The sequence below is a fragment of the Phoenix dactylifera genome, unplaced genomic scaffold (assembly GCF_009389715.1).
Source record: "Phoenix dactylifera cultivar Barhee BC4 unplaced genomic scaffold, palm_55x_up_171113_PBpolish2nd_filt_p 000797F, whole genome shotgun sequence".
Taxonomy (NCBI): domain Eukaryota; kingdom Viridiplantae; phylum Streptophyta; class Magnoliopsida; order Arecales; family Arecaceae; genus Phoenix; species Phoenix dactylifera.
The window spans coordinates 163,202-184,110 of NW_024068164.1; the positions used below are offsets into that span (position 1 = coordinate 163,202).

At 39.4% G+C, this 20,909-nt stretch overlaps 1 protein-coding gene across 1 annotated transcript; it reads left to right on the forward strand.

Moving 5' to 3' along the window:
• The first annotated feature begins 14,219 nt into the window (after positions 1-14,219).
• Positions 14,220-15,705, forward strand: LOC103714603 (myb-related protein Hv1-like). The gene is made up of 2 exons (XM_008801911.4): positions 14,220-14,682; positions 15,073-15,705. The coding sequence occupies exons 1-2, from the start codon at positions 14,420-14,422 to the stop codon at positions 15,518-15,520; spliced, it is 711 nt and encodes a 236-aa protein (XP_008800133.1). The 5' UTR covers positions 14,220-14,419; the 3' UTR covers positions 15,521-15,705.
• Positions 15,706-20,909: the final 5,204 nt, after the last annotated feature.

Below are 20,909 nucleotides of genomic sequence, written 5' to 3' on the forward strand. Positions count from 1 at the left end.
GTGCCTAAGTATTCCAGCAGGTAAGTATGTAATCCTCTCATCTATCTTATACTTAGATTTACCGCACGATCTTAGCTGTATGTACATGATTGTATTCCTAAGGTTATTTTTGTTTTTAAACTCAATATGTTTTCAAAACTGAATTTTTAGGTTGATTTTAATCGGTAGAAATGCATGTATACATATACATATACATATATATATATATGTATATATATATATATATATATATATATATATATATATATATATATATATATATGTATATATATATATATATATATATATATATATATATATATAATATGTATGTATGTATGTATATTTGATGCATGTGCTTGAACATATTGCCCTTTAATTAGTTTTGTAGATCTGTTTTCATTGTGCTGCTGATGTCTCCATTGGTTTCCACAAGTGGTGTCTGCTTCATAAAATGTGCTAGTTTGTTCAGTTCACAACTTATGATCTGCTAGGAATTAAAATATATAATTGTAAACGCAAGTGCAATGCATGTGGAATTCAGAAAATTGAAGCATAGCTTATAATTTTAACATTATCGTAATAAATGACAAAATTTCCACTAATTAGTATGATATGATACAAAGTCATCTTTTGTAATAGGTTAATAACTGAACCCTAGCTTTTAAAAATATACAAATTTATGCTGACTTGTTAATCGTATTACATGCAGTATTCGATGGAATGACACTTTATTGCTCTATAGCTTATGATCCACCGAAAGATGATATATGTGTGTGTGTATTAGAGGTACAGATGGGTCGAGTCGGATCGGGTTGACCCTGACCCAACTCAGTTTCTTGTTCAAATTCTAATTTTGGATCCAGACCCAACCCAATAGAAGATCGGATCAGATCTACCACTACAATTTTGATCCAACGGGTCATTCAAGTCTGGTCGGATTTATATATAATCCGAACCCAACCAAAAAAAAAATGGATCCTGTTTGGGCTCGAGTCGAGTCCGGTTTGGGTCAACCCATCTATGTCTTCATAACTTGTTTCTACCTCCAGGTCCTCCACAGACTGCGGCCTGCGGGCCCAAATAATTTTACAGATTCTAATAAGGTTGGGTCAGGTCAGGTCGTAGAATTGAAAACCCAAAATTATCCAAATTTCAAATGAATCGGATTGGGTTAGGATCGGATCGTAGTAACCAACTCTGAATGATTTTACCAACTACATTGACTAGCAGTCACTTTTCTCTTTCCAAATTGCCCATCTAGTTGCCGAACCTAGTTGATATCATGCTGATCTAAAGTAATCTCTCGAGGTTGATTATGCTTGTTGAGCCAGACCAAGATGGCATCCAAAGGTTGAACTTGAGAAGAACGAGGACCCAATCATTTTAATTGATGGTTGATAAAGTTACAGATGGCTGCAAAAGCATAAAAGACATCCTAAGCTAATATCCTAGCCCTTTTTGGCAAGGATCCGTGAGGACAAGCTACATGAAGGTTCTAATCTTTTCTAGTCTATGACATGTCCTAAGTGTTAATGAAGTAGGAGAAATAATGCTACTATAGCTGAAGTGGCGGAACGATTTGATTAGAAAAATAAAGAGATGTTTTAACTCCATCTTGCTCAATTGAATATGGTTGAGGGTGGTATGTCACTTAGAACATTGTACAAGAGATAGCAGTTCAGTCAACAGATCTCAATTCGGCGGATGTAGATCAAAATATTCTTAGAGTTTAAAGATTATCACAAAAATGAAGCAAAATTAAGATGGCCTTTTAGCAAAAATTGGTTGAAAGATAGAGGGAAAATAGAGTAATCAGCTAGCCATCTCTTGAGCCAAAGCCTCCCTTTGATGGTTATTTGAAGTGAATGAAATGTTAAGCCACAAAATATAGAATTTTGGATATATTCTTCCATTTAGAGGTTTTAAGTTTGTAACAGCCTAGTACCTCACCCAAAATGGTTAGCTGCAAAATGCTACTTCGGTTCCTTAGCCCTGTATAGATACCTAAGATCTATCGATTACATAGCTGGTATAGGACTAAGCAAGAAGTTTTCACCTCCACTAAGCAACAAGGGCATGCTTAAAATTCATTAATTCTTAATTCCAAGTTTGCTTATATCCATAAATAATGCAACAATTGACAAAGCAAGAGAAGGCTGATGGTCATATAACTTTTCTAGAGGAAGATGCTCAGTTTGTTGATGAGTCAAGTAATTGGAAAGACAACAGTCAACATTTAGAAAGTGATTAGCCAAAAAGCGTAGTGTTTATGAGAGCAAAATGACCTCAAGAGGATAAAAATTTGCCTCTTCATCTTGCCAGATTGGAAACAAATTTGTCAATAACGAGTTGCTACCATCTCTATTGAATGGATGCGAAGGAAGAGGGAGAACATGTATTCAATGAGACTTTCTTTCTCATCTTCTCCAAAGCTGCTGCTTCCTCGATGCTTTTGTTCTACTACCTAAGATCTCGACAATCCATTAACACCCCTCTCCTTTTGGAGCTTATTCATTAGAGGAGTTAGTGTTGCTTCTGAGATATGGTTTCATAATCTAACATCAGCTTTACGAGCCAGCTGTTCCCTTTGGGAAGCCTTGGGATTGTTTCTCCCTTTTTCATGGCCTTCCTTTAATTGGAATCACACACCTCCACCAGTTCCATTGTTGATATGTGTCAAACCAGCTAGTAGATCTTTGAGCTTGTCAAAACATATATTTTTAGTAGATTTGCCAAAAAGGTCCTTGTCAGGTAATTAGGAAAGCTTTAAACTTAATGAAGTTTTGTTTATGTGTTACTCAAAGGTCTTTATCTATTCTCTTGTACAGATCCAAGGAAAGTTTTAAAATCTATAATATGTAGATTGGCCTTTTAATTAATAAAATATAAACCTTGATGGATTCCACATCTCTCTTCTTCTATACAGCTTGTTCATTTCCTCATTTTATTTTTTTTTAAAATCTCTCCTCAATCAAAGACCTATCATAAATGCTAAATTAGTTTAAAACATAGTCTATCTTTCCTAGTTTAAAACATCACTAGTTTACCATTTCCATATAATTGAATAAAGTGTCTATATTCTCCCATTATGCTTAATGACACTGCTTGGATCTGGAAGCTGGGTATTCATCCTAGAATAGCTCTCCTGCTGTCGAATATGGATTTGGATCACCTTCCATTGCCCGAAGAATAAGAAGACAATCAATCATGTTATTCTACATTGTTCAAGGCTCGCAAGGTCTAGCGGGTTGCATGGGACCTTGGCATCATTAGTGGTCTGTTGCACTCCTTGGATGCATTGCTCAGATATCTCAAAGAAGAGTCCTGGAGTAGAAACAAAGTTGGTAGAGTGATCTCCACCTGTTACATTATTTGCCACATTTGGTTGTCCAGGAACAATTGCATGTTTGAAGGTGCAGATCAGGATCCTCTTACCACGATCATGAAAGATTAATCATATCCCAATGAATTCATCCAAGCAAATGCTACTCGGCGGTCTTTGATAGCTAAAGAAAGCTGGGCATACTCTACAGTCTACAGACGAGTCTGCATCGTTCAGGGTGATCCACTTCGGTTGGAAGCCTCCACCCTTGGCTTCCTCAAGATCAACTTCGACGAAAGTATTATGGATCACGTTGCAAATGGCAGTGCTAGGTTTGTTCTGTGATTAGTGGTCAGAATTGGTTGCAGTGGATGGTTGTCATTTCTATGATTGTGCAATGCCAAGAGCGTAGGATGGCTCGGTGTATACCATTACAGTCATCAACGCCCCTGGTATTATACCCGAGCGGGATTTCGAAACTATCATTGCATTCAGAATTGTTAACTGCACATGATGATACTCATCCCATTCTGGAGAATTTGAAGATATTGATCTCTACAATGAGATTCATTAAGGCAGCTCATGTATGCAGAAAGAGAATAGTACTATAAATTGGGTTACTTCTCATGTGGCGAACCATACTAGCTCACTGATCTACAAATCCCCCCTAATGATGCCCCTTCAGTTGCATGACTTGATGTACTCTGATACTGTTGGTTGTACCTATACTATGGCTACGTAATCATGCAATTTTACCAAAAAAGTGTGTCTACATTATCCATGAGACACCTAGAAGAACGAAATTTAGGAATGCTTGGAGCTAGCTATTTAATATAGTCGACATCATCATAAGGTTATGATGCGGTGCAGGATATGGCTAGCTAACAGATACTACAATCAACTGGATCATCCCAAATTTTGTAGAAGCTAGCGGATTTCCTGCCAGATCTTCCAACAATCCAATATTTGGTCAAAAGTCCTAGAAATTTCCTTTTGGAGTTGTCATTTATGTTTGCTGAATTTTCATACTTTGTGGCTGAATAATTATAATGAGTTACACTTTTATTTTCAAGGCCGAGTTTTGTATTTTTAACATGATGATATAAGGCCCATCAATATAAGGCAACCTAGGGTTTAGCTTGAGATAGACTTTTTTTTGATTCAATAAAAGAAAAAAAAAATCTTTAATGGAGTTGAGTTTTCTTCCATATCTAATCCATTTGTTTACTATGTCTCTTCTCTCTCTACGTTGCCTGGGTTAAGGCCTGCAACAGTTTATCTTGAGATGAGTATATTTTTAGTCACATTAACTAGTTTGTCATCAAATTAAAAGAAAAACAAAAGAGAGGAAGGCAAAAAAAGAGGACTAATTCCACAACTTTAAGCAAACTCAAAATCACCCAATTTATCTAGTCTCCAAAATATGATACTCGAGTAGATAATCGCAGAAAGGCAACATTTATGGTTACTTAGGAGTCCATTTGTTACATATTTGGTTAGAAGGATTTAAGCTTGATAATTTTGATAACTAAAGATTAAATATCTTGATAAAATAGAGCTAGTTTCACCAAATAGTATGTTCTAATTATCCTAATCTTAATATGGAAGATATATTGGTTGCGGTTAAACTGGTCTACAATGGCCTACTCGAAGAATTCAAGATGACGTCATAAGAGCAAAATTATGAGTATTGGAAATCCTATTCATGTAGATGATGTCAAGATAACATTAGTCACCTTCGAAGACATATTTGTTAGGGATCTTGATGCAATGATCCAGACATGATAACTTAGAGAAACCACCAACATATCATTCTACTATCATAGTCATGCAATGTCGTACTCTTGTGATTGAATATCCATTAATTGCATATCAACTAGTCAATGGTGGATTGCATAATTGCCACCCTTTCTCCCTCTATCTCCTTTTCTGCATTGCATGCTCTTCCTTTTTCTATCTCTCTCTCTCTCTTCCCTGCACAATATCCTAATCATCCCCCTCTTGCATTCTCTCTCTTTCCACGTGGTTCCTCCATCACCTCATCCATCCGTTCTTCTCTTCCCGTGCACAACCCTCCCATCTTCCTTCTCCTTCTTCCACTAGAAAATTCTTGTGCTCTCTCTTCTTCTTCCCTCCTCCCATGCGCAAGCCTTCCTGAGCATTGCCTTGCTTCAATGTCGATCATCTCCTCTCCCATGTCTCTCACCATACTGTAACAATCCAAGACCTCACTCAAAATAGCTAGCCAAAAGGTATTATTTGAATTTTTTGATCCTGTATAAGTATCCAAGATCTACCCAACGAATAACTGATGTGGGACTAAACACAAGCTTGCATGGATTCTCACATACACTCTCCGTTTAAGCCCTGACGTTCTCGTCGGGCTAAGGGTTCAAATCCATTCAAATCTAATCACAAATACCACGATCGGCTCGTAGTCAACCCCAATGGTTCCATGTTGCAGTGTCCCCTAGTCTACATAGATTATGGGCTGGATCCACTCTGATATCATTTGTAATAACTCAGGACCTCACCCAAAATGGCTAGCCAGAGGTATTATTTAGGTTACTTGATCCTGTATAAGTATTCAAGATCTACCCAGCGAATAATCAATGTGGGACTAAGCATACGCTTGCATGGATCCTCACACATCGGTGTGAGGACCCGTCGAGCGTGTGTTTATTCCCACATCGGTTATTCGCTGGGTACAGAATCAAGAAACCCAAATAATACCTTCCGACTAGCCATTTTGGGTGAGGTCCTAAGTTGTTACACATACCATCCCTCTTGCACCACTATCCCCTCTCCCGTCCATTCTCAAATAAGTCATCTTTTTCCCATTTTTGTCTATTTATCCTCCTTTCTCATGCATGACCTAACCCTTCTCTCTTAGATCTAGAGGCTTGGACTAATTATCTCTTAGGGTCATCAATTTCAAGGGTCTAACCACTTGGATTTGTGCACAATGTAATCACTAACACCTTATTACTTAATATCTATCTTTCTTGCATTTTATAGATTAGATCTCTCAATTGATGTTCAAATAAGGGATAGTTAGACCCTTTGGATTCTAGGTTAAGTTATAAGTGCCTCAATTAGGGCTCTACCTTCCAAAGATAGCACCATTGTAGATCTAGGGTCACCATCCCTAATCTGAAAGAACCTAGGTTGAGGAGCCCTAAGAGGGTCTCATAATTCAGAGGAATGGACTTTTAAGGATTATGTTAATGATCGGTGTATTTATTTTAAACCATGTGTAGCTTTTTATCAAGAGAAAGTCTTTGTTGATCTAGATCTATAGATCTCTTGGCCATCCTAGCATTTTTTTTTACCATGCATTTTCATATGATATTATTAGAAGTTTATTTTTTAAGCTTGTAACTTAACTCTGTGATGTCATCATATCTTGATATCTAGTTTTAAATTATATTTTGTAAATATCAATAATAGTTCCAAAAATTGAATTTATGGAATTATTATAGAAATTTTATAATTAAAATAAATATTATGTTTACCCTACATAAAATGGATTTTAAAATAAGGATCAAGCATGAAATTTTCTACTTGAGCATTATGATGAATTTTAAAGTATCAAAAAGAACATGTTGGCTTGATTTAGTATTGTTGAAATATGTAGAATGAGTTATTTAATTGTTTTGTTTTAGTGAAAATTTGTTCAAAAGTTTATGAATATTTGAAAGCTCCATATTTTTTGTATATTAGAAAAATTAGTTATGGAATAGATATGGACTGATTAATAGATACTCTCTAGTCTAGCTATGATATGGGTCTAGTTAGCAGAACTGATCGCTAGTAATATATGTTTAGAAACTAATTTCTTTCGAGGCTCTACTATAGGACTAAATATGATTTTGGCCCACCTTACTGGGCCAATGTGGTTTTGAATCTTGTCCTTGGGATAATGGTGGTGATAGTCACAAAGAATTAAAGATGTTGTATTTGTAAATGTTCTTGAGAATTTCATGAAAATGTGTTTTCTCAATAGTTATATTAAACCTAGAATTTTACTAATATTTTGAAGGTTTAACCATTTATGATGTTGAACATCTATAGCCAAATATAGAATTCTCGTCCCGAATTTGCAAAATTACTTCTTTTACAAATTCATAGAGCCATCTGCATTTATCCAAGTAGTTTTTGTTATTATATACTTGATCTAATTAGAAGTGTTATTACTGAGCTGTTGGCTCATAGTCCATTTTGTTGTCCTTTTTCAGATACGGGGTAATGTGAACCGGATTATGGACCGAGTGCCGGAAAGCCTAGGGCTTAAATTGGTCTCTTTATGTTGGTCTTAAGTTTATGTAATGCAAAAATATTATGTATGACAGTTTGATAATTTGAAGGCACATACTTGAATTAATCCTAACTTACTGTTGGAATGTTTATGTTAGAATTTTATAGATTATGCCAATGCCTGTTCATTGTTGCATGGAGAATATGTTCTTGAAAATAAGAATTTCTCATGCAGGCCTTGCATGTCTTATTTTCCAATGGGAGTTCATCAGATGAAAATCCTGGATATAATTTGAGGTTCAGGATTTGCAAGACAAGTTTTAAGGGTTGTGTGACTCATATTATTCAGTAAACCTTAGGCCAAACAAAGAGAACAACTTTGGCTTGGCTTGGCAGATGCAAGGCCATTTGGAACGATTGAATTGTATGTCATTTGGTTTCTTGGTTGTGTCACACCCATCAATCCTTCAGAGGCTTGTCATCATGGCCTATAAAATCATGCAGAGCAATAATACTACCTGTTTCAATAGAGACTGATTCACATGTCATCTATTCATGGGCGAGGTCATGTACATGGCTGCATTGCCCTTAAACTAGTTCTGCACATATATGGTCTCCTATCTGCTCTCAGATACTTGACATTTGAACTAACAGGTTTTCCATTTGAACGGGTTTGTGTCAGACCAAGTTGTATTGGAACTAGTACTGTGTTGTTTTAGGTAAACTTTTGCGCTTTAATTTGGTTGGTTCCAACTCAGTTAACGTCAAAGATCAGACTTTGGCATGGATCAACTCAGTAGCTGGTTTACTGCGACTTGATTTTCTGCAGTTCGCCCTGTTAATTATGAAAGGTAAATAAATATGACCTCGACAGATGCATTAGTTCACATAACTATAGAGTTTCCACTGCATTGCTGCCCCCCCTTTTTTTTGATTTTATATGTGCTATTGATCTCTCTATTTTCACAACCGTTCTTCTATATAATTGCAGATATTTCACTTGTAAATACCAAAGCAAAATAAGAGTAGTAACTGATACTAGTTGACGTCTCTAGCTTACCACCATATATTTTTATATTCTCTACATCCATGAATCAAAATGAAACCTGATTTTATGTCCTTGTATGTCTTTATTTGAATTATTCATCCTCGCTATTTCTCTCTGAGAATCTTTTGAGATATGAGATGATTCATAATTTTAGGCTTTCTACTGTATTAGCTAGCTAGTTGTGATAAAAATGATTTTCTACTATTCTATGTTTCTATATTTTTCGATAGTTATCTATTGTGTCTCAAATTAAAAATGGGCAGGAAATGTTTTGCCCATGGACCCGTTAGGTGGATTCATTACACTTTCACAACACCTCAACAGCTATTTTTTACTTTTCCAACAACTAAAAGTAAAATTTCATATATTATGTTGCAACAAGTTATGATCATCAACGAACTGGAATTCAAAACCTTGGAATATGCCAAATATACCTAGTTGCAAAACTTCTTGTTCCTCCTATAGACTTTTCAGAAATACCTTGATCGTTAGAGTTTTTTTTTTTTTTTTGCCAGCCTCATTATTGATTGTGATTTTGGAGGCTTTCATATTTGGAATTTTCTTTATGAGTGACTGATCTTTGAAATCTGTCACCCATAAATTGCTTAATTATTCCTCCCCAATTTTACTTCTTCTCTTCATAACCATAGAAAGATATACCTACCTTGGGGCTACATTATTTCCATGTTGATGTGAGGACTTACATGGATATATATTTAGTCTCACATCGGTTATTTGCTGAGTAGAACTCAAGCACTTATATAAGATTAAGAAACTCAAATAATCTTTAGACTAGCCTTTTTGGATAAAGTCTTGGATTATAACAAATAGTATCAAAGCGGACCTTGCTCATGGCCTATGTGGACTAGAGAACACTGCAGCACAAGATCATTGTTGCTGACCATGGGCTGATCGTGGTGCTTATGATTAAATTTGAATTGATTTGGACCCTTAACTTGGTAAGGATGCCTAGCTTAAATTGGAAGAATATGTGAAGACTCGTGCGGGCATATATTTAATCTTTTGTCAGATATTTGTTGGATAAATCTTGAATATTTATACAGAACTAAGTAACTCAAACAGTATTTTTTGGATGAGATTCTAGGTTGCTCTACATTTTTTGCATGACATCCCTGCTTGAGCCATATCAAATATGGCTGCCCATGTTCACTTCCACTTGAGAAACGCAATGCAGTAGTATTCTTGTGTCACCGGCGGCCCGCAAGCACTGGCTCGGATTCGTAGGAATTATTGTACAGTTTTGGTCGGTAAATATCATCAGAAATGAATAATTTGTGTTGGGGATATGAAATTTTCAGATTGTTTTGCAATATTGTCCAAGCTTGATTTTGGAGCCACATAGGCTTGACATGCAATAATCTAGCTCGCTTGAATTATATACTCAAATAAAATTTGTCGTGTTCATTAACAAAAAGTTATCATTGTATTTTTCTATATATTTGTTATTTTCCCGCAAAACTCTTTCATTAAACATCACGGATCCAAGCTAAATTGTATGCCTTTTTTTTCGTTTTGTCTAGGAGATGCTGCACTTAAAGTGGTTTTATGAAGAATTACTGTTCTCTAACTTCCACATTTGTATGCATTTATTTGATTCCTTTTCTTCCCTCCAGTCTCTCTTGAACTCATAGCACCACAACTTGTTCCAAATGACTCCATAATATAATTGAGGGAGTTCGAGGAGTACTTGGCACAATAAAAGCAAATGAAACAGGATCAGCTGTCCATTAAAATCAGAATACCTTATTTTTTTCTGGGAGAATCTTTTTGGAAAGCTTCCTTTCCTCTATTTAAGGGGGCCCGACAACGGAAGCCGTTCATTTATTTGATTCCTAACTACCTATCTTTGGGTCATTTCGGCCAGCGGTATCTTTTCATGATGGGCTGAGCTCGGGCCAGCCCTATCCAAAGATGAACATAATTCTCTCAGGCACATATCCTGGCCTTGCCCACCCTTCGGGCCTACCTTCTAGGCCAGCCGGGCTTTTTTCATGGCTACAAGCTCCAGGCCAAACCACAGACTTTATGCACATTTTTAATTTTATTATAATATTAAAATAACTAATATAAAAAAACTAAACTTTATTAAGTTCATATTTCAACAGTAATTATCAATTAGATCTACAAACATATTAAATGTAAACAAATAATTCTTGCAAAATAAAGAATTCAAGATAGGCCAGGTTCGGGTCTTGGCTTTAATCCCCAAGCCCAAGCTCGGCTCATTTATTAAACGGGCCTAGTTTTCAGGCCCAGTCCGGCCTGGCACTCCCAAATCTTTAGCCAGAGCCCGTCCAAAAGGTATTGGGGTCCGTTAACAGGTCTACATTGCACCCAGGTCGTCCATTTTAGAAGAGCATTGGTGCAACACCAAATCAGTTAGGGGCAGGTGGCATATCATAGCGTCAAGTAAAAGCCCATGGACAACACCTATACCTACTGCTCAGGAGAGAGAGGAAGGAAAACCCATTTCTCCAAGCCTATCCATTCCTTACCTCAAAGTTTTAACTCGTATTTAAACTGTTGATGATTGGGTGGTTTTCTTTGGAAGTATGGAGACTCTTAGAAATAGGGTTTACTTCCGGTCTTGTTTGCATATAGCTCTAGCTGGAGGGAACTTTTCAAACTATACCAATATAAGGTGTTCATCAGGTTATAGAAGGGCATTCCAAATTCAAATACTAGTTCCATGTTTCCTCGACAGTTCTTTTGCAATAGTTCGTCTTTCATCCATTGTTGGTGAATGCAGCAAAGAATTTAGTTTCTTATGTAGTATCTTACCAATCGGATCATTATACTTTGTCATTTTCCAAATTTAAATATTAGAAAAAAAGTAAAAATTAGATTTTGAAGAATTGGGACATATTTTTATTCTTTTGGAGTTCGAATAGAAATGAGACTCTCATCAATTGAATCGCTGGAATGGGACTCACTTATTTCTATTTTCATTCTAAAGTTCAACTCCCTCCAACCAAAAATATTCTTAGCTTCTATAGCCCACGAGATATTGAAATAAAATATGCACCTTTGAAAGGGTGGGATCTTTAACAAAAAGAGAGATAATGACGAGAAAAAGAGCAACCAACCTCCTCCCTAACCCCACTTCCGCCTAGATTTGCACCACCAGCATGTGGAACAAGTGGAAGGTAACCAAAGCTCGCACCTTAACCACAACTTTTCCCTACCCTGCCATTCTCCACCTTTTAAAGCTTCTAGAAGCGCTCTCTCTCTCGCGCGCGCGCGCGTCAAAATGCATCATTTTTTCCTAAACTTTTAGCAATATGTAACCATGTACTTTTTTATAGCACAAACATAGTGATTAGATAAGTCCCTAACGTAATGTTGGTACGGTTTGGTAGATGAGGATTTGGCATGAGTCCTCCACATCGTGGATGGTTGTATAGTCTCAATCATGGATGTCCAATTGTTTTTTTGATGACAAGGGAGGCTCCAAAAAAAAAGCCACCCAGATGGATGTCCAAATTGTGGGGATGGTTCTTTATATTTTTCTCGACAAACACCTAATTGCTGGTCCAGTTTTAAGCAACTACCCAGGAAGGCAATGGCCCGCGCCATTGATTACGCAGGTGCGATAGAGACTCGAGCAAGATTTTTTGGTATGGAAAATGGACGGGTTCACATTGCGACCACCTCTCTTAATGGTCGAGGATTACCCAATAATCATTTGAATTGTAGGTCTTATAAATAGAAGTATATTTGCATTAATTACATCATACGCTGCGGGGTTTTTTTTTTTGTTTGTTTGTTTTCTAAAAATAGATGGTTTAGGTCCATCAAATTTGAGTACAGCCAATCATATCAGAAAATAAACAATGCCGAAAAAGAACAGGTTTTCTTTTTTTAATATCCTTTTTTTTCTTTTCTTTTTTGAGTTTAAGAAGGGTTAATCTTTGCATTTTCTATTTTATATCCATCTCATCATCCAATAAATCTGGTTCTAACCAAACAAAACCCATCCTATCATCTGAGTGGCGAGGAATGATATTGTCCAAACAAGGACTCTTTCAACATTGCCACAAATGATTTGCCAGGAAATTCAAATAGATCTTCATAACAAAGATCTTTCCAAGCTGCTCAAATTAGAACCTAAATATGGTAATACAATTCCTATGTATGGTGACCTTTTTCTACTAATATATCCATATCTATATTTATTTTATTAAAAAAATATAAATACAGATGTTAGTCATATGTAAAAATTTATATTTATATTTATTTTAATTGGATATGGATATAAATATGAATATAAGTCGGATGATTAAACTTTATTACCATAGAATCAAATATATTACTAAGTAAATGATAGATCAAGTTAATAGCATATTAATATAGTCATTTATTTTTTAAAAAAATTTATAAGTGCTATATAAAATTAAATTGGATTAGAAATAAAATCAAATATTCGGATACGATTTGTATAGTTGTCTATTCATATCCTTTTTTTTTTTGATAAATATAGATGCAGATATCGATATTAATTGGATGCTCAAATTTCTATCCATATCCAAATAATTTTAGATATAAAAATAAATTCGGATGGATATTATCCTATCCACTCTCATCCCTGCTATGTATAGCTTTTTTATAAAAATAATAGAGGAAGTGGGATACTTTTTCTAATTTTATTGACTGTGCCTGCTTTTAGGTTCTGCCGTTAGAAGATTTTGGATTGCAGAATAGAGGTTGCTCTTCCCCGACACTTCTAGCCCCTAGAAATTAAATAAAAGGGTAATTTGATCCCAAATTTCTCATACGACTATAAAAGAACTTCTCTGGTAGTGCATTAGCTAACAACATTCACTTGTACGTAATACCAACTTTTACATGCACACATCTTGGTATTTCCAAAGAGGCGAGTTATGCTATATACATATTGGCAGAATTTTTAGTACCACAATTCTAACAGCAGAATTGCATACGTCTTGGGAGGGATTGAAATATGCTATATATATATATATATATATATATATATATATATATATTGGGAGCTTCACAAATTTTTTTAGAGGGTAACTTTATAATGACCGTCCGATGATTTTCTATTCCACCCGTTGTTGATGGTAGTCTGCATCCAAAATTACGAGATTGTAAGAGACTGACGCGCTAATTGTTCTCTATTGACGCCTCGCATATTTATAGAAAGATTAATAATGCTACTGACTAGATGGTATCTAACCACACAAGATCAATGCTATATATATATATATATATATATATATATATATGGGTTTCCTCGGGTAATCTTCCTATTCAATATTTTTAGATTTTATTTTTTTTGGGTTGTATCTATTCATATTTAATTTAATGCATCTGATTTGCCACAAAAAAAAATAATAATAATCAGTTATGCATAAATTATGGTAATAAATATGATGAAAAGGTTAGTATGCTATCCGACAGGCCGGCCTTAGTCAGGCCGTTGTCATTCCAGCCAACTTTAGGTCACACCTACTGTGGTCGCATGCCGCTATGCTTTGTCTATATTGTTGGTTGGGCACACCGCAATGGTCGTGCCTTTTTGAAGTGGCGAAGCGACATCATATATATGTGGGATGATGGTGATGGCATGGGACGGGAAGAGAGATGCCTGCAATCCTCTCGCTCCCGGAACCTGCTTTTTCTCACCAACTCGCTTCTAGGAGAACAAGACTCCCACCCCTCCTCCTTGTTTCCAGGTCAAACGCCTATATATCCCCACCTCCCAGGCTCCCACCACCCAAGAGGAGGAAACTCTCGAGAAAGGAGGAGCTTAATTAACCATAGAGCCCATGGGAAGGTCACCGTGCTGCGAGAAGGCTCACACCAACAAGGGAGCATGGACCAAGGAGGAAGATGACCGTCTGATCGCCTACATCCGGGCTCACGGCGAGGGATGCTGGCGCTCTCTCCCCAAGGCTGCCGGCTTGCTTCGTTGCGGCAAGAGCTGCCGCCTCCGCTGGATAAACTACCTGCGCCCCGATCTCAAGCGTGGTAACTTCACCGAGGAAGAGGACGAACTCATCATCAAGCTCCATAGCCTCCTCGGCAACAAGTAAGCAATCCCCTAAAACTCACAATAACATTCAGAGGAACACCTGCTAATTAAGGAGTGCTATTGATGATGGCAATACTGAGTCATATGCAGCTCCTTCACTCATCTTAGGGTTGGAGACGAGTTTCTTTTGGTTTGTATTAATTGGTGCTGCAAGCCTACAACTTTATTGCATGGTTGCCTTTGGGCCTTGGAGGTTATTATTCCTTAAAACCATTTGGCTTCTATATGCACTGGAACGCAAGGGTCTGCCAAGCCTACCATCCCAAGGCATGCAGATAGATTTAATTTAGAAAAGAAATTCACAATCATATTATAACAATATTTAATATATCAGCAGTTGATTTGATATCATGTTCGCTAATCAACAACTTTTATAATTTCCCACAGATGGTCTCTTATAGCAGGAAGGTTGCCAGGGAGGACGGATAACGAGATAAAGAACTACTGGAACACACACATCAGAAGGAAGCTGGTGAATCGGGGAATTGACCCCGCCACGCACCGTCCGATCCATGCACCTCCGTCGGACTTCATTATCAGTTTTGCTGAGAGAGAGGAGAAGGATGGGGGAATTCTTCAGCGCGAGGAAGAGAAGGCTAGCAGCAGCAGCGAGGACTCATCATCATGGCAGCGATACAAGCGCCCGGATCTAAATTTAGAGCTGTCTATAAGCCCTCCCTTCCAACAAAATAAATCAGTGCAACCCATCAAGGAGGAGATGAGACTTTGTCTCTCCTGCAGCTTGGGGCTGCAGAAGAGCCAGGAGTGCAAGTGTAACGGCATTCTTGAGCTCCGAACTGGAGTCTTGGATTATAGAGCCGTTGAGATGAAATGAAATGAAGTGCTTAATTATTAGTCTCCTAGCCTTGTTGAGATGGAGCATTCAAAAGGGAAAAAAAAAAGGATTATATGATAAATCCTGCTTTTCTCTTCTTTCTGTAGAATTGTTGGAACAGAATACTGCACTTTTATTGTTTAGCTGTGATCTTTTTATAAAAGAAAGACATGGATTTCTATCAAGAGGTGCTTGATCGATCCTTCTATTTACTAGTTCTCATTAGGTTTCATAAATATTTTATTGGTTATATTAACATTTAATTAGAGAAAAAAGATGCTAAAAAACCTTGTCATCCATTTGCTCTTTCTGCAAGTCTTTTTGGTGGACAGTTTGGGGCCTGTCTCATTCAATTCATATAGGCTAATGGACAAGAAGGTGAAAGGAGGCAAGCCGATGGTTAGAAGGTTAGGTAACCTATCAAAATAGAAGGATGAAACAAATATCTGGACAAAGTGATGCTATCAATTACCCAAACCCAACAACAAAAAAATATAGGGCACTCGACTGAAAACGGATCACGCGTTAATACGTTGCCCTTTATCCGATGTTATGTCAGAGATTAACAGTGATTTCACCTTTAGGTTGGGTGGGGACTCTCATGAGAACCTGATCCAAAGGCTTAAATTGATGGTTAATATAATTTTGTCATTACGTTAATTTCTTGTTATTAATCGAAAACAAAACATGTTCTATATGTTGCCCTCCGTCTGGTGCGGTGTCAATGCTTAATGATGTTTTGTCCTCTATCAGGAAGTCCTGGGACCCGCAGGAGATAGAACTAAGTTTCCACAAGGGCAGCCGGGTCAACAGCGGACCAGAATATTCTCTACTTTATTGTTTGAATATATAATACTGTACATTTGCCTTATGAAGTGATCCTTGAAGAAGAATTCAGAGATTTGACATGATTGGTTTTTCAAACAAATGTGTTTCTTAATTACCATAAGTTGTGGAGCTTGGTGGGATGCTCACAAGGCTGCCCACGGGTTGATTACAGTTTATTTATGATTACTTTATTCTTCCATTAAATTTAAATTGACACTGTGTGTGTAATAGGAGGGCACATAGTTTTGAATTTAGTGATTCCTTAAATGTGCACTGGTTTATTTAAACAAGAGGTCCCATTGGAAAATTATAGTATGTACCCAATGGTCTAGGTGTACTGCTAGGGCTAATCACTGAAACGAGCATGGTATAAATGGAACCCATGCAAATACGTATCGCTAGCTGATTGATGGCATGCACCAATATAGCCTTGCACATAGTAATTCCTCATCCTTTTGCCACTGAAATCACAAGCACATATGCTTCTAATTTGGTGGGTCTTTAGAAAAGCAAACAGCAGGTCTTTTTAGCCACCAAATTCACTCAAAAATTTTATGGACATTACTGGCCTGTAATGTAATCTCGCTTCTTGAATTAAGATCTTTTTATATTTCTTCTATATTTCTGTTTTACGCTCCGCTAATATTTTCTGTATCAGTTCTCTCTAAGGACAACTATGGAGCATCATCTATATAAAGTTTATCTTAATTAGCGAATCTCATAATACATGAATTATCTATGAGTTTGTCCCATGGTCTCTATATAATCTAAGAAAAAATTGGCGAAGTGACCAACCATCTCATCATTTTATATTTGCATGATCAGCAAAACAAATCAGCTTTAAGGATTTGCACCCATGGAATAGGTACTTGTCACATTGATGCATGGTCTTAACAATATTTAAGCATTTAAGCCCACGACGTGAATGTGCGGGGCATGGTGGCATTTTGATGGTAGAGAACTACTGTCAAAGTGAGGTGCACAATTTTTAAGACCATGCATAAAATGAAAAATATAACTTGCTCTCACCTTCTAATTGCTACCGCCTATCCCTCCACATGTATGACGTCGCAGCATCATGATAACTTCTAGTTGCCAATAACTCATTATAAGTTATCCTTGCATTTAGTCTAACAAATCAAATTATGAATAAGTCATCAAACACGACAAAAGGGTAACCCTCCATGGCTAAGACGAAACCTCGTGACTGCTTAGTCCAATTTTTTTTTATTAAAATAAAGAAATTAAGTTCTAGGAAGAGAGTCTTTGCCCAGCTGCGTTTCAACAACGTCAGTATCGACCAGCATAACGAAGGTAAGATTAATTTACCTCTTCAGTCCAATCTTTGATATTTAAATTAACATTAAATTTATACATATATAGATATATGTGGCCTTCTTCTTCTTTCCGGCTGGGTTAGGTAGGCAGAAGCTTCTACGTCCATCGATCTGTCCTCCCATGGTTGACTCCAAGGAAATATTAAATGAGAAAACGCATACCAACATTTCATTTTTCTGCTCGCTTCTCCCTCCAAACCAAACCAGTAAGTTCTTTTTCCATATGTGGGTCCGGTATTGCACAAGGATGACATCTTCCCATCTCCTTCCCGGATTGGCTAGGCCAACCTTCTCGTGCCACGTCATTCCCCATTATGAAACACAGTAGGCCCACGTGAAAACCAAAGCATAAACTGGGGGGTTGCCTGGAAAGAACAGCGGTGGAAGGACATGCATGTTTTGGATTAACTTGTTTGAAATGAATGGTTTTGGACTTTTTCTTAGATGAGTGGAAAATGAATACTTGGGTCTGTTTCCATTTTGTAGCGAGGAAAGCATGGTTTGAATGAGCCCAAGATCATGGGAAGAACTCACAGGATTCTTTTCGCTTACCTTCCTCGGCGAAGTCAAGTCTTGTCGGGAGAAACTAGCTGGCCTATGGTGGTGCTACAACCAGAATCCCAGCCAGATTTTCTGCTCTGACAAGGAAGGTAGTTCTAAAGAAAATGGGCAGGGTTGACCCGAAACCCCCTTGATCCTCTCAATCAAGACTCATAGATTTAATTAACAACGGCATCACACTGCAGCGGCTGCCAAAGGTTTTGAAGATTTGACGAGTCCAGTTTCCTGTTTGAGTCTTAAGAAGTGCTTTCAGACATGAATAACTTTCGTCATCATTTTTTATGAAAAAAAACATGTGGCCGCCATTATGGCATTATCTTTGAACAAAGCACAATTCTACAGCACCTTTGTTGTAATAAAAAGTAATAGATTAAACAACAAATGTTTAATTTGTAAGTCGTAATCATAACGTATATTGGCAGCAACAATTATTTCATGTCAAAAGTGTTAACAATATTTAGTATTTCTGTATATCTTGTTTTGATAAACTCCTTGTTTAATGAAAATGAAGTTAAAGAAACCGTCCCTAGCTGGTTAAAAATGCAAACATCCAAAAGGAGAGCAGCCTTGAGAAGCCACAACGTACAATAAATACAAGAGAGGCAAAAGGAAAAAAGATTGGAACATACAATAGCTAGTTAATTAACACTCGTCTAGCAACAAGACAATTTAAATCATGGATTTGTTTGGCCAAACAACCATCCGATGCAATAGTGCAGCTATAAATTGGCTGATTGGAATTGGCTCGCCTGGATTCCTATGCAGCCGGTTGCTGGATCACTCGTTTTGTTTCCAACTTGTATATTATGTTTCATCACTCACCGCCGGTCCTTTAACACAGGACTCCGACTGGGGCCAGCTTATACTGAAAAGATTTTAATGAACTTAGGGTCAAGCATACCCGTTTTCGTGTTAGTAGTGAAGAAGTTGTGCAAGAGCTAAAAAAACGCCAACCGTAAACGGCTCTTTAGAGTGAGAAGCTCTGAGGAGAGAGAAAGCGCTGAGGAGCGAGAAAGCTCTGTCAACCCAACGGCTCTCTTCGCCGGTGGTCGGTGAGCTGCTGCTGGCCGGGCCTGTGCGGTGAGGAGGGTTTGTCGTTTGGTCTGCTTCTTGTGTGCAGGTCTCCCATGGCCAGGAGAAAGGGGAAGGAGCCGATGGAGGGGTCGACGGGTCCGGCAGGGGAGCAGTCATCGGGGCCGTCGTCCGCGGAAGGCAAAGACCTGACGGAGACGGCTGCGGCGGCGACGACAAGGACGTGGGCGGAGGTTGTAGCGCAAGGCAAAGGTACGAATCCGGTAAAGAAAGGGGAGAGACCCGCTGGCCGGGCGCGGCCGGCTCCATGGGTCACTCACCGACTGACTGAGACGGAGGTGGCTCGCCTGAGCCACCACTTCTCGTCGGTGTTTGAGCTCCCGGTGGAGCCCATTGAGGTTGCTCGCCGGGAATGGGAAGGGTTAGCGCTCGTTGGCCGGAGCCTCGGTCGGCGGGTGCCGGTCGAGTGGGTGGCCAAGGATGTGGCCGCCCGACTGAGGAAACCAAGGGAGGTGGTGGCGGTGTCTTTAGCCGACGACCACTTTGCTCTATGTTTCCGGTCGTTGGAGGTTCGGGATCGCGCCCTATCGGAAGGGCCCTGGGTGGTGGCGGGGCAGCTCCTAGCCATGGAGCCGTGGACGCCGGACTTTCTACCCAGGGAATATCCGGTGCAGAGGGTGGCGGTCTGGCTTCGGCTGCCTGGGCTCCCTCCAGAGTATTGGTCGATGTCGACTCTTCTGGAGATTGCGGCCAAGGCTGGGCGACCATTGGCGGTGGACCGAGTTACAGAGGAGCGCCGAGCTATGGGATTTGCGCGGGTCAAGGTGTCGATTGACGCCTCTGAGCTCCTCCTCCCTGGCATCCGGATACTCGGGAAGACGAAGGCCCTCTGGCAGCCGTTCGTCTTCGAGAGTCTACCGGACTTTTGCGTGCGGTGCGGTCGGATTGGACACCTTGAGTCAGGGTGCCGATTTGGGGCTCCGGCACCGGCGGATGGTTGCCCTTCGGGGGAGGAGATCCCCGGGCCGCTCTACGGCCCGTGGTTGGTGACGACCCGTGCGCGGCAGACGCGGGAGAAAGGTCCGCCGCAGCCGCAGCCGGGGAAGACGACTGAGCCTTCAGTCGGAGCGCCCCCATCTCGGCCGCCCTCGCCGGTTGCCTCGCCCAGGCTTCCGGTGTCCCCGCCGGATCTTGAGGGCTGGCAAAAGCCAAGTAAAGTGGCCCGTCGCCACTCCCCGCCGGCAGAGGGGGCCCCGGTTCCCGGTAGGCAGGAAGATGACTCTCGAGTCGACATGTCCGGCGACTCACTCGTGGGACGAGTGGACTCGGAAACCGGGTTGACCATTGGTTCCAAGAAGCGGTCCAGATACTCTGGGTCGCTGCTTGATGCGGGCCGCCCGCAGGGTGTGGGACGCGTGGGCCACGGGGGAGGTCGCGGGGCACGTGAGCCCCGCGGGAGGCATGGCCGTTTTCGCGCGATGGGCTCCCAGGCCCGTCGCGCGATGGGTTTGGCGTGGCCCTGCTTGGCTGGGGCCCGTGCGGAGGATTCTGGGAAGGCCCCTGTGGGCGGGGGCCTTCCACTGTTCCCAGCCCATGTGGGCCCTATGGGGTCCACAGATGGGCCTGCTACT

Excerpts from the sequence above, each read along its gene's own strand:
- LOC103714603 (XM_008801911.4), top strand. The coding sequence starts at position 14,420 with ATGGGAAGGTCACCGTGCTGCGAGAAGGCTCACACCAACAAGGGAGCA. Across the intron at positions 14,683-15,072 it reads CATAGCCTCCTCGGCAACAA|ATGGTCTCTTATAGCAGGAA; the intron begins GTAAGCAATCCC and ends AATTTCCCACAG.